Source organism: Salvia hispanica, chromosome 4 (assembly GCF_023119035.1).
Source record: "Salvia hispanica cultivar TCC Black 2014 chromosome 4, UniMelb_Shisp_WGS_1.0, whole genome shotgun sequence".
Lineage (NCBI taxonomy): Eukaryota > Viridiplantae > Streptophyta > Magnoliopsida > Lamiales > Lamiaceae > Salvia > Salvia hispanica.
The window spans coordinates 3,413,184-3,428,382 of record NC_062968.1 but is presented as its reverse complement, the minus strand read 5'-3'; the positions used below and the strand labels follow the sequence as shown (position 1 = coordinate 3,428,382).

At 35.6% G+C, this 15,199-nt stretch overlaps 1 protein-coding gene and 1 long non-coding RNA gene across 4 annotated transcripts; one reads left to right on the top strand and one right to left on the bottom strand.

The window, feature by feature from the left end:
• The first annotated feature begins 2,980 nt into the window (after positions 1-2,980).
• On the top strand, positions 2,981-4,560 carry LOC125218129 (alpha-1,3-arabinosyltransferase XAT3-like). Its single transcript, XM_048119732.1, has 3 exons — positions 2,981-3,098; positions 3,190-3,255; positions 3,351-4,560. The coding sequence occupies exons 1-3, from the start codon at positions 2,981-2,983 to the stop codon at positions 4,493-4,495; spliced, it is 1,329 nt and encodes a 442-aa protein (XP_047975689.1). The 3' UTR covers positions 4,496-4,560.
• A 7,364-nt stretch (positions 4,561-11,924) lies between these two features.
• On the bottom strand, positions 11,925-15,199 carry LOC125224167. Of its 3 annotated transcripts, none has more exons than XR_007176831.1 (5): positions 15,072-15,199; positions 14,868-14,982; positions 14,694-14,758; positions 14,394-14,601; positions 11,925-12,183 (listed from the first exon to the last, which is right to left on the bottom strand). It is a non-coding gene; the product is annotated as an uncharacterized LOC125224167 (long non-coding RNA). The 3 variants fall into 3 exon arrangements; XR_007176830.1 differs by lacking the exon at positions 11,925-12,183 and adding an exon at positions 14,090-14,291; XR_007176832.1 differs by lacking the exon at positions 11,925-12,183 and having other exon boundaries at positions 14,090-14,519.

Below are 15,199 nucleotides of genomic sequence, written 5' to 3'. Positions count from 1 at the left end.
AGTAAGGTGCCGCCTGCTGTGAATTTTTTATGCGAAACTAATTAACAAGTGAATTTGACTGACTCATTTCTCCTAATTTTTGTTCATCACCCTTATTGCTTTTCTTCGTCTCTAATACCAATAATTCATCATCTTGACAATATACTTTGATGGCAACTGCTATTCGATATTACTGTTAATTGAATGATAAAGTGTACGATTACAAAGTTAAAGATAACAGATAATTTCGTTGGATTAATATGGGAGTAGTCAAGTAAGCTACACGTTTCCTTAATTTGCAATCTATTTGTAGGGATGAGGTCAAGTATGTGAATCTACTTTTCCCAAAGTTGAAGCCAAGTGATTCTTGATATTACTTGGTACTAGTATACTCGTATTATCTCTTTAGTTGTGACAACTAAGTTATCAAACAGAAGCATAGCACTAGGTATGAGACGTCATACATCCTAACAATCCGCTAGAGAAAAAAAAATGAGTACTCCCTCCGTCCCGGATAATTTGTGCCACTTTTCCATTTTGATTTTTCCCACATAATTTGTCCCATTTCACTTTTACCATTTTTGGTAGTGGACCCCATATTCCACTAACTCATTCCAACTCATATTTTATTATAAAACTAATATATAAAAGTAGGATACACATTCCACTAACTTTTTCAACTCATTTTTCATTACATTTCTTAAAACCCATGCATGGTCAAAGTGAGACGAATTATCCAGGACGGAGGGAGTAATTTTTAACAAATTAACTTTAATTAAATAAAAATAGTAAAAATGTGACTTTCAAGATGGTGAAAATAAGGGCAAGATTCCTTTTTTATAGCTTTGAGATTCTTCTTCATTAAAAAGCAGACATATATAAATCTAAGGAGGTGATTGGTTGATAATAGACAATGGGAGGAGATGAAATATATATTAGTAAGTTGGTTTAGGGCGAAAATGACAATATTTTTTAATTTTCGGGGCGATGTCAAGGGAAAGGGAGGGGGTGGACATGGTAATCTTACATCCGGATAAGAGGAAATTAGTAGTATGGAGGGAGCGACCGCCCCCTCTTGCCCCCAGATCAAATCAGTGATAATAGACTCGTTCATCCATAATCAAATCATCAAATGGTCAAGAATTCGATCCTTACATTTGGTACGGACCATTAAATCAACTATTACATTTTGCAAGTTTTTTATAAATCAGTACGAGAATAATAGTAATTGCATCGCTGATGAATACCCTTAATCTAATGGCAAAAAAAGCCACATTAAATCATTGATGATCCCTCTTTTTCTAGATATCCATCAATCAATAATTTAAATAATTAAACTGTATTCAATGGAGTATAAGTAAAGTCAAATTTTAGATTAATGGAGGCTTTAATTCCATCTATAATTCGTATACTGTATACAACCTTTGCAAATTGCACCATCGATTAGTGCATGTCAATTTAAACTAATTACTAATTGGTAGTATATAAATTAGCTGACAATAAATATAGTACAGACAGTAGTGGCGGACGCAGGATTTCAACTTTAGGGTCCAATTTACTATTAATAGTTGTACAGTATTTTTCGATATTTGCCTCACCGCAAATAGTTGTGGCATGTTTGGTAGCAAGTTAGAGATAATAGATAAATAAGGAGTAACAAATTATAAAATGATGGTGACAATATCTCCTTTTGTCCCACCAAATGTAAAAACATTTGTTTTTCGACACGTGATTTTATTTAGTGTTATTTTATAAGAAGTAAGAAATAATAAAATAAGAGAGAGAAAAATATTGAGATAGTGTTGTTTCCATATTAATATGGAGTAATAAATAAGGTCAATTTTTTTATTGCAAAGTGTGTGCGAAACAAAAAAAATGAAGTGTGTACACGAGATTTTATTTATTTTTATTTTATAAGTTAAGTAAAGAAATAATAAAGCATGTGAGAGATCATTTTATTAGGGAGGAGTAATAAATAAGGAGATTTTTTTTATTGCCAAGTGTACTAAATTAGTACTCATTTCGTTCCTTCATAGTTGAATCAATTTTCCATTATGAGAAGTTTTCTATAGTTGAGTTATTTTTTAATTTTAGAAAGTTCCCTTATAGTTGAGTCATTTCCATATATAATAGTACTAATAATTAATATTTTTTTTCACCCTTATTTTGCTCTCTTTTATTTTTTTCTCTCTACTTTTTTTCTTTCTCTTACTTTCTTTTTTATCTATCTACTTAACACATAAAACATCTTTTTTTAAAACTCCATATTTAAAAATTCCGCCCGAACTATGAGGGAACAGACAGGGTAGACAGATAGAGTACTTAGAGTTTGGAAAAACAGAATGACCCAGTATCACAATCCAAGATAAATGTGGCCTACGTGGAAAAAGAAAATAGGCGGCCCAATTTAGTAAGAGCATTCCAAAACCCAAAACCTAGTGGTTGGTCATGGAGGAAAATCTCCTTTCTCCCATGTCGCCATTGCTGTACAACTCCTGCCTCTTCTTCTCCGGTTCCGACGTTAAGCAGCACCATGTCCTAGAATTTCATCTTCTCATGCCGCCACCGTTGACTGGTGTCGTGACCTCGCCATAAGTTTGCATTTTATCACTACCCGTCATCTTTATAACATTATACATAAGTTAATTATGATTATAGAACACCCACAAAATATAATTCGCCTGTAGTTTTAAATGAATTTCTTAAACTTCAATTACTACTATTTCAAATTCTCATATTTATTCGGTGTAACAAATTCAATCAACAATTAATCGTACATGAGAGATTTAAAAAATGTACTGTAGTAGGCCTAACCTCAAATCACGTGATTACCGTCAGAAATCGGTACACTATTGCGTTGAAGACGGAGTATTTTAGTTCAAAAAAATAATAAAAAAAACACGAAAATCAAAGATCATCAAAGTTTGTGTTGGATTAAACAATAGACACAGAACATTCATTTTGTGATTTAAGTGTTAAACTTCTAATTAGTCAAATACAGATGGAGAAGAGTAGGAGAAGGCTAAAGCTATGCAGTGCAGCCCCACTAACAGCCTCACTAATCATCCTTTTCCTAATTCTTCATTTTTATGGTGCAAATATTGTCTCATTTTATCAATGTACGTTGTGTTAATTTCCTTAATTTCTGTAAATCCGCATGTTTAATTCCTCAATTTATAGATGATTAACCAAGTCGTTTGGAAATGACAGGGTCAACAAGATCTCAATTTGAAGACCAAAACTCATTCAATTCACTCATTGCAAGACTCGTTAGAGGTTTGTGGAATCCATTTATCAAAACATTCACCGCTACTTATCTAGTTCGAAGAGTCTTGTGTCAGACAGTCTGATTTTGGTTTGTCGTATACCAGGAGAAGATCGGAGAAAGCTGCAAACGACAGGCTACGCTTGTGATGTCACCGAAAACTCCCTGGTTTGTGTAACAAACCACGGAGTAAGAATCAAGACCAACAAGGATATTATTGCGTACACTGAAAACTCCGGGCGAGAAGCGAGCAGCATGAAGCCGTACGCTCTGCAGAAAGATAAGTACCTTCTACAGTGGATAACGCCAGTAAAGATATTACATGGGGCCAAAAACCCGCCCGCCTGCCATTACAACCACACTGTCCCCGCAGTGATCTTCTCGTCCGGCATATTGGGGAACATATTCCACGAATTCAACGACATTATCATCCCCCTTTTCATCACAACCAGCCATTTCAAATCCGAGGTCCTCTTCATCTTAGAGGACTATGATGCCTGGTTTGTCACCAAGTTCAGCAAGATCCTGTCGCGCCTGTCTCGTTACCATGTGATGAATCCGGCTGCTAATGCAACCGTCCATTGCTTCCCAGGAATGATCCTGGGGCTCAGGTACCACGACAATCTGGCCCTGAACCCCGGGGACATCCCTGGAGGGTACTCCATGCGCGACTTCAGGCAGTTTCTTGCAACAGCATACAGCCTGAAGTTCGCGCATGTTTCCCAGGTGATTGCAGAAGAGCCAACGGTGATGCTGCTATCGCGCGAGAAAACTAGGAAGTTTTTAAATGAAGATGAGATTGTTAGCATGATCCAAGGACTCGGGTTCAGGGTTGTGGTGGCCCGAACCAAGGATGCCATGAATCTTGATGAGTTCGGGAACATGATAAATTCGTGCGCTGTGCTGGTGGGCGCTCATGGGGCCGGGCTTACGAACGAGCTCTTCTTGCCTGCAGGGGCCGTGATGGTGCAAGTGGAGCCGGTGGGAGTAGAGTGGGCGGCTTCGAAATATTATGGCGACCCGGCTGGGGCAATGGGCGTGCACTACCTGCGTTACAAGATCGAACCGGAGGAGAGCTCATTGGTGGAGTTGTACGGGCGGAATGATTCGGTCATCACGGACCCGGAAAGTTTCTATGGCATGGGTTATCGGCTTGCTCGGTCTGTGTATCTTGAGCAGCAGGATATAAGGGTTAATGTAGCAAGATTTAGAAACACAATGGTTCAGGCACTTGAGCTTGTTACAAAATGAAATGGAATTGAGTATTGTTCTTATTGCTTTGTCAAATATTTTATTCCAAGGAATTTGAGGTTACAATTTAATCCCTGTTTTAATGTTCAAGAAGGGAAGTACTTTATCGGTAAATACAATCATGCATAGATAATTTACTTTCCTTATTAGGAATTGAACCAAATTTATTTGTTTTGTTGAGTAGCAACTTAATTACTACACTACAACTAAATCTTTATACTCCCTCCTCCAACCACTATTTAAAATGTTTTTTTTACTTGGCACGAGTTTTAATAAATTATTTGACTTTGTTAAAAAAAAAAGTAAAAAAGAAAAGATTAAAATTTGAGACCCATCTAAAGTAGTATTCCCTCCATATGTTGAAATGATCTCCTTTCATTTTTGATTTGTCTCATCCAACATGATCCAGTACTAAAAAAGAAACATATTTCTCTTACTTTATTCCCCCTCTTATTTTACTCTTTCTATTTCACGTACAAAATAAAGTTAGGATTTAGTTCCGTGCCAACAAAGGAGGTCATCTTCCTTCAAACAAAGAAAGTATTAGTTTTTGTATTAGATTATAAGGATAAAAATTAATGGTATATGGAGATCGCATACTAAAATTGAAATAAAGTAAATACTTATATAAATCGTGAAAAATTCAAATACAATCATGATATTTTAATGCTCAGATATTTAGGCTCCATGAATGGTTCAGGCCTTCGGGGTTTAGCTTCTCCCTCACGATCCCCTAAATCCGCCATAAATAGGGCTGAGTAGTTTTATACTATTATTAATTTTATATTAGTCAATTAATTAAGTTGAATTCAATCGAAAGAACTTATTAGTCTAATGGGCGTCGTAGTCGTAATACTTATTTATATCCCTAACCTAGGCTACCATAAAATGTAACTAGTGGGGCCGATCTCTATTTATATTAATTAGGATATTAGACTCTCTTTTACATATTGGAAAATAACTAATAAAAAAAACTAATATGTAGCTTATTATTGTATTCGACTCTCTATCTATTACTCCCTCCGTCCCGGTTAAGATGACACATTGCTTAGCCGGCACGAGATTTTTAGAGTTATTGATTAAAGTGTTTAATCAAAAAGAGAGAAGATGGGTGTAAGTATTAAAGTAGAGAGATAAAGAAAGATGTATATTTTAATAGGAGTGAGAAAAAGTGGTTGAGTGTATTAATTGGAGAGAGAAAGTTACCAAAAAAGGAAATGTGTCATCTTAGTTGGGACAAACTAAAAAGGGAACGTGTCATCTTAAGCGGGACGGAGAGAGTACATTAATTAAAATAATACTAAAATAAATGGATTAGCCCGGAACGTAGTCTTGAAATTGTTATGGAGCCTTCCTCGCACGACGGGCTTGGGCTGATACCCATTGGGCCCACACGCATTCTCATTTGGGTCATCCTCTGTGGACGGATCAGTTCTTATAGTCGTACTTGTATGAATTGTGGTCTCCTCTGAATCCCTGTGCCTTGGTTCATCATGATCAGTTATCTTAGTTGTTTTCGTATTTGATATTCAAAAATAAAATAAACATTTATGGGATAATTTGAATAAATGACTTTCTATTTTTTGATATATGCGAATAATTTAGTACTCTCAATCTGTCCCAAGATAGTTCGAGTTTTATTTTTTTGGATTGTCTAAAGAACGTTGAGTCAATTTTACTCTCTTTAATTTAACATATCAATTTTTTCAATCTTGTGTTAAAAAAATGCCTCAACTAGACAGAAGGAGTGTTATAGTTTTGAAGCAAGTATAATGGAGCATTCATCGAGTGAGACGCCAGTATGAATTAAAAATAAAGAGTTTTATTCTACTAAGAATCACATGATTTGCGGATGAATGATGTTAGATTGATTCTGTACATTGTGTCCTAAGTAAACTCAAATTACTACTCTGTCCCACTTTAATTGTCCTAATTTACCTAATATAAGTGTTCTATTTTAGAAGTTTCGATTAAAATATTTTATAAATAATAATATGCTCTATATTCCACTCACATTTTTAATTTAATTTAATTAATAGAGATTTAAGGATTTGATTAGTATGCATTTGATTTTACAGAATAATCCGTTAGGTTGCATGCTACGTGTTAGTTGTTACACTTTTATTTGAGGTTCATTTAGTGACGGATCCAAGATTTTAATCAAGCCGGTGTTGATATTTAATAAAAGTAATAAAAAGTGAAAATATAATAATAATAGTATTAATAATGTAATAAAAAAGATATTTGATGCTACGTGTAATGTCAATAAAATTTTTATGACACACTAGATAACTTTTTTTCCAACGAGTCGTCATGTTTGTACAATTTGAAGAATAGTGTCATTTAAAAAAAATATTGAATATTATTCTTGCAACACTTGCAACATTAATTCTTTGTTGGTTCACGGTTGCATTTAGAATTTTAATACTGCTATTATTTGGAGAATTTGAAATTGAATATTTTTTTAAATTTTTTGAGAAAATATCAATAAATAAATGTAATCAATAATTATAAGATTTCCGAAAATAATTTGAAACTAATATGTGGTCTTAAATTGTTAATTTGCCAAGAAAGTAAGAAAATAATTTTATAGTCAATTTTATTATTAATTTATTATATTTTGATTTGATTTATGCATTATAAGATTATGCCAATTAAATTTAGAAAACTGAAACTGATAATTTAGACTTTCAAGGGCTTTATTATACATATACCAAAAAACTAAAAATATATAAAAGCCCAATCACTAAAAATACTAATGGCCCAAAATTAAATAGCCCTAATTGATTCTCCTTCCTCCAATCTTCAAATTAAATAGCCCTGCTGGAGCAGTGGCTTGGCCCTATGTAGATCCATAGTTGGCCGCTCATTAGTTATAGCTTGCAACAATTAATTTTATATTTTAATTATTTATATAATAGTACGCTCTATTTGCTTTATAATTCAAAGTAGTGTTGTATTTTATTTTCTCCTAATGTAAGTCTTCAAAGCTATAATTATGGAGTATTTTAAAAGTAATTTTGAGTGTATTGAGTATTTATTTATTTATTTTAAATGAGGTAGAGCAACGTTTAGTATTATAGACATAAAATAAAAACTCTTCAATTCATTGCATTAACTAATAGAAACGCAAATTATAAAGCGGATTGTTATTGAATTTAATTTTTTTTAATGACATCCTGTTGAGTCTAGGAAAAATATTTTAGGAACTATACAACATTTGGTTTCTAACATTTCTTTAATTTGATTTGGATTGTTTTTATTATGATGTATTAATCTTCAATTAATTTAATTATAATTAATCTTTCCAATTGTATATTGTTGAAACTTAGAATTTAAACTGTAGAATCCCAAGTTGGCATTAATATTACTATAAACATTTCATCGTTTATTATACTATAAATATATTCACATCCGAAATTATTGGGAATTAACTCCATAAATATGTCCCAAGGATTATTCAAATCCTACTATACAACTTCGATAACTTTTTAATTTTTAGATACAAAACTTATAAGTAGCTTCTAGAATTGATTGAGAATTAAATTCATAAATATGTCCAAATGAATTTTCAAATCTTATTGATATTAACGGATTTTGCACTATTTTAAAATTATTATTTGGCCCGTTTTAAGTGTCAAATTTGCATTACATGTCCATTATTTGCATATTTTATCCATTTTGGTATTTTGACGTATTTTGTGAGAAATGTGTAAAATATCGCTGAAAAAGAGTATAAAAAGGTGAAAATTCGAAAGCAGAAGCTGAAGGCCAACCCAGCGGCCCCCTGCACCCAATGCAGAGGTCGCTGCAATGATTCCATAGCGTTTTGGAGCGTCCAGCGGCCCGCTAACTGGGAAATCGCGGCGCACGATAGCTGTATTCAAACTCAATTTTCTGGCGATTTTGAAATCCGATCAGGGCATTCTAAATATCATTCTCTTCGTCTTCGAAAGTGCTTCGCTTTGGTACCAAGATAACCTCAATCGAAGTTTTATGGAGAAAGTTATGGCCGTTATACCAAAGTCGCGCAAAGCTGTCAACTGCAGTGTAGGCGGAAATTTAAAGAAGGAAATAAGATATTACCTTGTGAAGCCAAATCTTTTCCTTCTACTATGGGGAACGAAAATTCCATCTTTCCTATTGCTTGGAGGAGACTTTTTTACCAAATTTAAATCATTCTCAAGCCTATATATACCCCATAACCTAATTCATATAATTCATCCTTCCATAGCCCCTAAAAAGGGGAGCTTTCATAGCTTCTCCTCCAACCCTAATCTTTCATCCTTCAGCTTTTTGTCAATTAATTCAATAGCATAAATTTGAGAGTTCTTCATTATACAAGGGGTTGAAGAAAGAATCAAGAGAAATAGGAAGGTGACTAATCAGAGGTTGATGAATTTGGAAAGAAACACCGACCTTTTAGAGCAAGGATTGGCAAGTCGTTGCACAAGTAGGAGAATTGAAATACAATATGTGGATTTTGGCCACTACAATAGGGAGGAAAGAAAAAGTGAAGGAATCAACTGACCCCTCTCCAGCCGTTGATCATCCTCAGCGGTCCGCTACACATCTTCACAGCGGTCCGCCAGGAACTTCACAGCCAGCTGAGCCTGACTCGGACACAGATGCTGAGCAACCACCAGCGGCCGCTGCACCACTTTGTAGCGTTCCGCTTCCTGAAAGTCAGTCCCCAGAATTGCAGTTTCCTTACACTGATACCATGCCTCCCCATGAAGATGAAGAAGATGAAACAAACAAAACTGTGGTTAATTTTTTCAAACCCTCTCTCTCTATAATGTTAATTCCTTTTATTGCTGACAAATCTGATTTTGGTGAGGATTTACAATTAAGTCATGCATGGAGGAAAAGTTGGAGCAAAACCGAAAATCCCAAGTTCAAGGTAAGAAGTTGTCCAAAATATTTGTGGTACAATTTGTGTGGGTTTAATCTTATGTGTCCATTGTCACATTCCGTGTTCACAAAATCTTCTGCTGCAACACTTGATAAGCTTCGTAGAGCGTGAGTGAGATATAAAGTTCCATGTTGATTGCTTTCTAGTTTTTGTTAGTTTTCTAGGTTAGTAGTAGTTTTTATTTTTATTTTTTAGTACCCTTCGTTTTAAATTTTCCTTTTTATTATTATAAAAAAAAATTATTATTAAATCTATTTTGGTTTATTTACGTTAAAAAAAACATATTCTGGAGCTGGGTTAGTGAGTTGTTTGCAGCGGCCCGCCGAAAGAAGAGCAGTAAGGACATACCATCCACGGCGGTCCGCTTAACTGCAGTCAGCGACCGCTAAAGCGTGTTAGATGCGAGATTTTCACATAAGGTATGTTTCTTCCTTCTTTCTTCCGTTCTTTTTCTTTCTTACCCTAGCATCCACTTCCCATCTCTCTTTAAATTCTATTTCTCCATATTATTCACACACCCACACTCCAAATTCACATCACTCAATTAAATTCTTTGGATTCTACCAAATTGTTCTTGTGCTCAACCGTCAACCAACGCAAGGTACGTTCTTCTTGTAATTTTTGAGCTTTGATCTTGAATTCTTTCATTGGATGACTTTGTTGTTGGTATATATTTTGGTAGTTTAGATTAGAGTTTGATGGGGGATGATATACTTTTGATCATTTGCTGGTGAATTTGTGAGTTAGATTTATTGGAATTAATTATTGTTGGGTGTACTTGAATTAGCTTCTCGTTGTGGATGAAATTTGAATACCCCGTTGATTTAATTGTTGATACGCATAGTTCATGTTTATAGCATTGTGAGGCTATTTTATCTTGCATGACTTGTGTATATGTTTGAGCTTATATTGTTTTGCATGATCTTGATCTATTGTTGAAAATTCTTGTAATTTAGTGGGGGATAGAGATCTTGATGGGGGATGATTTTTTAATCAAGGTAGATTACTCGGTCTTGCATGTGATTATTTTTATACCTTGATTTGGTTAAAGTTTGGGGGATTGCCAAATATTATGTGTTGTATCCTACTACAATTTTCTTCATTCTACGCTCACATTGCGAATTTGTAGGTACAAAGGCATCCCAAAGGAATTCCTAAGATGGGGGATAACTCATGAGCTTCAAAGAACGTCAAGCTAAAGAATAAAAACAAACGCTTGTTGGGAGACAACCCAACGCATTTTCTTTAAGTTTTTAAAGCTGTTTTTGGTTTATTTCTCGTTTTTAAGTTGATTGAAATATTCACAGGTTCTGGACCATTCCTAGCGACCGCTGCAGAGCTCGCAGCGGTCCACTGGCCACTAACTGGAACGATCTGACATGTTTGCAGCGACTGCTGAGGTCCACCTAGCGACCGCTGCCCAAATACAGTTTCCAGCGCGAATTTTCGGTTTTCTTTGAATTTTCCCCCGTTCAGCCCCTACGCGAAAATTTTCAAGGTATCTTTATTTGCTTTCATAGTTTACTCACCTCCCTACCGACTCTGTACACTTTGTGTAAAATAAGTTTGGGGGGATGAAGTGGTGGACCGTGAGTTTAGGGTTTTTGTTTTAGGTTTTTAGTTTAAGTTTTTTTTTTTGTTTAAAAACCCGAAGGTGATTTTCTTGTAAAATATGTCATGGACTTAGCATGAAGAACTTAGAAACACGCATGCTTGGGGACACGTTAGACCGAGTTGCCGATGATATTTAATTCCGTCCATGGTTGAGTATGGATTGACGTTTTGATTTGCTGGTTTGGTAAAAAGGTGCATAATTAGTGAATTGCTTGTTCGCCTTGAATTATGCTTATACCTTGTGAGATTTGAGTCTAATTTCTTTCTTGTGTGATTTATCTGCATTCATGATGTTTCTACAACTTGCTATTAGTTTGCCTAAGTTTACATAGTGTTTAAGTTGATAAGGGAAGATGTTAGACCATCTTTTCTAGCCTGCTTTTTATCCAAAATTTTTTGACCCTCTCAAAAATTTCATAATTTTTCCCTTTTAGAAACAATTTTGAGCCTTTAAGCCTATTCTTTGAAGGCCAAAATAAACACTACAAAAAATCGCTTTTTACTGGCGGAAATATCCGCCACTAAATAGCATTTTTCCGTCACTAAAGGAGTTAGTGGCGGATTTAGTGGCGGAACAGAACCGCGGCAATATATTCGCCGCTAAAATATCAGTGGCGGGAAATTTTCCGCCACTGCCATGTATTGGCGGATTACACACGGAAAATTGTCCGCCAGAGACATTCTGCCACTAATTAGTGGCGGATTCGGGGCACCATTATCAGTGGCGGAAACTGTTTCCGCCACTGTTCCGCCACTGTTCGGCCACTACATACACTGCTAAATAGTGGCAGAATGCATTCGCCACTAAATTTTTTCACAGATTTTGATTATATTTATTTTGTTATTTTTCCACCCAATTACGATAATTTTTCAACAAATCGATACATTTTTCATAGTAAAAACAACAATAGATACACCATTACTCATATATTACTTTAACACCAACGTTTAATAATATTGAGCATCAATGCAAATTTTAAAACTTAGTGGTGCAAATTCTAATAACAAAATAGTGATGCATGTAGCTTTGGAGTCTACAAAATAGTGGGGTTTTGGCAAATTTATTATCTACAATGTTGTTCCTTCCCAGTCCCATGAACTTCGTCTCTTCCTTTCCAAATCTTGGATCAAAATTATCTGTTCATCTTTAAGCCACCTCCTGAAGCCAGACACATACATTAGCATAAAAACTAGTGTTTGCCAATGATATTAAAGGGTAATTAACCTAAACTTGAATATTTTCGCAAATTAGCTCCATCATAAATCAAACCTAAGAATCCTACAGAGAGCTAGACAAATTCCAACATATTAATCCAACATATTAATCAACCAAAAATCCAACATATTAACTTATATTCCGCCAGTATTACTAGCGGACTTTTTCTGCCACTAATATCCGCTACTAATATAGACATTTTTTGTAGTGAAATGAGGACAATTCCTTGGGTTAGTATAGTTTTTGTTGTCTTTTGCAAATGAATTGGAGAGATAAGGAGGAAAGTATAAAAAATAGTGTGCTTAAATGTAAAGAAATGCAAGTTGTGAAATAGAAAAATTCAAAATATGTACTTGATCTAGAAAGGATGTTTATGAAAAGAAAAGAAAAGAAAAAGTGTGAAAGGTTGTGAAAAGAGACAAGAAAAGAAAAATAAAAGGATTGCAAAGTGAGTTGAAGGAGAAAAATTAAGTGTTAGAAGTGTCTTGAGTTTATTAGAAAAGTGGAGTTTATTTTACTTTGCTTAGGATTTTTATGTTTAAGTCACTTTGTAGCCAAATATTCCTCACCTACCAAAGAGCATACATTACAACAAAAAATAAAGATCTTTTCGGACTTTTGATGCTTAATCACATTGTAGTAGAGGAGGGATTAGACTTTGAGCAAGCCTATGGTAAACTTTGCATGGTGCATGATTTGAGTGCTATACACTTTACCTTTATACACTTTCAGAGTGAGAGAAAGAACACTTCCCATCTTTGGAAGTTTGCCACATGTGAATGAAAGTGCACTAATAAGTCTTGATTGATTTGATTGCATTAATTCATGCTTAATCTATTGTTTTATCCTTTGAGGCAATTACGACGTCTAGTCCTTGTGCATTTCGTGCGTCTATATTTCTGTCTTTATTATTTGTTTGAGGACAAGCAAATATTCAAGTTTGGGGGAGTTGATACGCTCGGATTTTGCACGATTTTAAGGCCATAGTTGGTCCATTTTGAGTGTCAAAGTTGCATTACATGTCCATTATTTGCATATTTTATGCATTTTGGTATTTTGACGTGTTTTGTGAGAAATTTGCAAAATAGCGCTGAAAAAGAGCATAAAAAGGTGAAAATTCGAAAGCAGGAGCTGAAGGACAACCCAGCGGCCCGTTGCACCCAATGCAGCGGTCGCTGCAACGTTTCCAGAGCATTCTGGAGCCGTCCAGCGGCCCGATGGGCCCTTGACAGCGGCAAGCTGGGAAAATGCGGCGCACGACAACTGTGTTCAAACTCAATTTTCCGGCGATCCTGATTTCCGATCAGTGCGTACTACATGTCATTCTCTTCGTCTTCGAAAAAGCTTCTCGTTGGTACCAAGATCACCTCAATCGAAGTTCTATGGAGAAGGTTATGGCCGTTCTACCAAAGTCGCGCAAAGCTGTCAACTACAGTCTAGGCGGAAATTTAAAGAAGGAAATAAGATATTACCTTGTGAAGCCAAATCTTTTCCTTCTACTGTGGGGAACGAAAATTCCATCTTTCCTATTGCTTGGCAGAAACTTTTTACCAAATTTAAATCCTTCTCGTGCCTATATATACCCTATAACCTAATTCATAGAATTCATCCTTCCGTAGCCCCCAAAAGGGGAGCTTTTATAGCTCCTCCTCCAACCCTAATCTTTAACCCTTCAGCTTTTTTCCAATTAATTCCATAACCTAAATTTGAGAGTTTTTCATTGTGCAAGAGGTTGAAGAAGGAATCGAGAGAAGATCAAGGCTACAAGGATTCAACCTTTTGGTTTTATTTGCTTTAGTTCTTATTTTCTTTATGACTTCCCTACAACTCTGTGTTTTTAGCTATCTTATACTGGCGTTTGGTAGACTATGTTTTCCCTCTTAATCCTTCATTTGGTAGGCTGTGACATTTTACAGCAAAATGAGAATAAATATTGTGAAGACCAATTTGTCCCTACTTTTTCGACTCAAATGTCTCCTACACCCTTCGTCCTCCTTGCTAGACCTGAACATTGGCGCGGATTGGTTTCCACTTTGGCGCCATCTTCTCCCCTTCCCACCACATAAGCAGATTTAGAGGTCGCTGATGCCGTCGGTGGGGGGGGTTTGGAAGCAGATTAGGAGAAATACCATTACCGGAGATTTGAGAAATACCTCTATTTTTCTCAAGAATCTGGTCAAGAATTAATCGAGCTGAAACTGAAAACAATATTTCTTCTACTTGTTAGCACTCACCACCTCCGCCTCAATAGCATCCTCCGCTGCCCTCCGTGTACATATCTCAAACAAATAAGAAATTGCATTATGAACAATGCATCAAACGTCAATACACAGTATCCAATCTGATGCTACATGAGATGAACTGCAGGAGAGGGGAAACGAATTGGTAACACCCAAATAAATAGAAGCAAATTATCAAACACTTGGTATGCATAATTCTGAAGAAATCCTTACACATCAAATCTCTGCCTAACTCTTCTCAAAATACCCTCCACATCTTCATTCACAGCGGCAATCAGCTTATCCAAAACCAGCAAATTGATTAATTGATACTATGCTCAGTTGAAACAACATCATTACCGAATTAATTGATTCTCCTTTAATTAATGAGATTAATTCGAATTTTACCTGTGGAGTGTGTACGGAGCGCGATTGCGATTGCGTTTTCGGCGGTGGTGGCGTCTCGACTGGAGGAGGAGGAGGAGGGGAAGCTTAAGTCGTTGAGGGCAATTCGGGCACAAAGCTACAAAACACGAAATCGGAGAAACCGAGAATAAATTATACCACAAGTTTCCTCCGATAGTGAAATGCAAGAAATACCGAATCTATTACCTATTTCACTGAGATCCGAGAATTTTGTGCCGGATCCTCAGATAAAATCGAGCCCTACCAAACAGCAGAGAAGATGGGAAACGGAGACATTTTATGGGCTTTTACCAGGTTTTATGACTTTGTAAGAG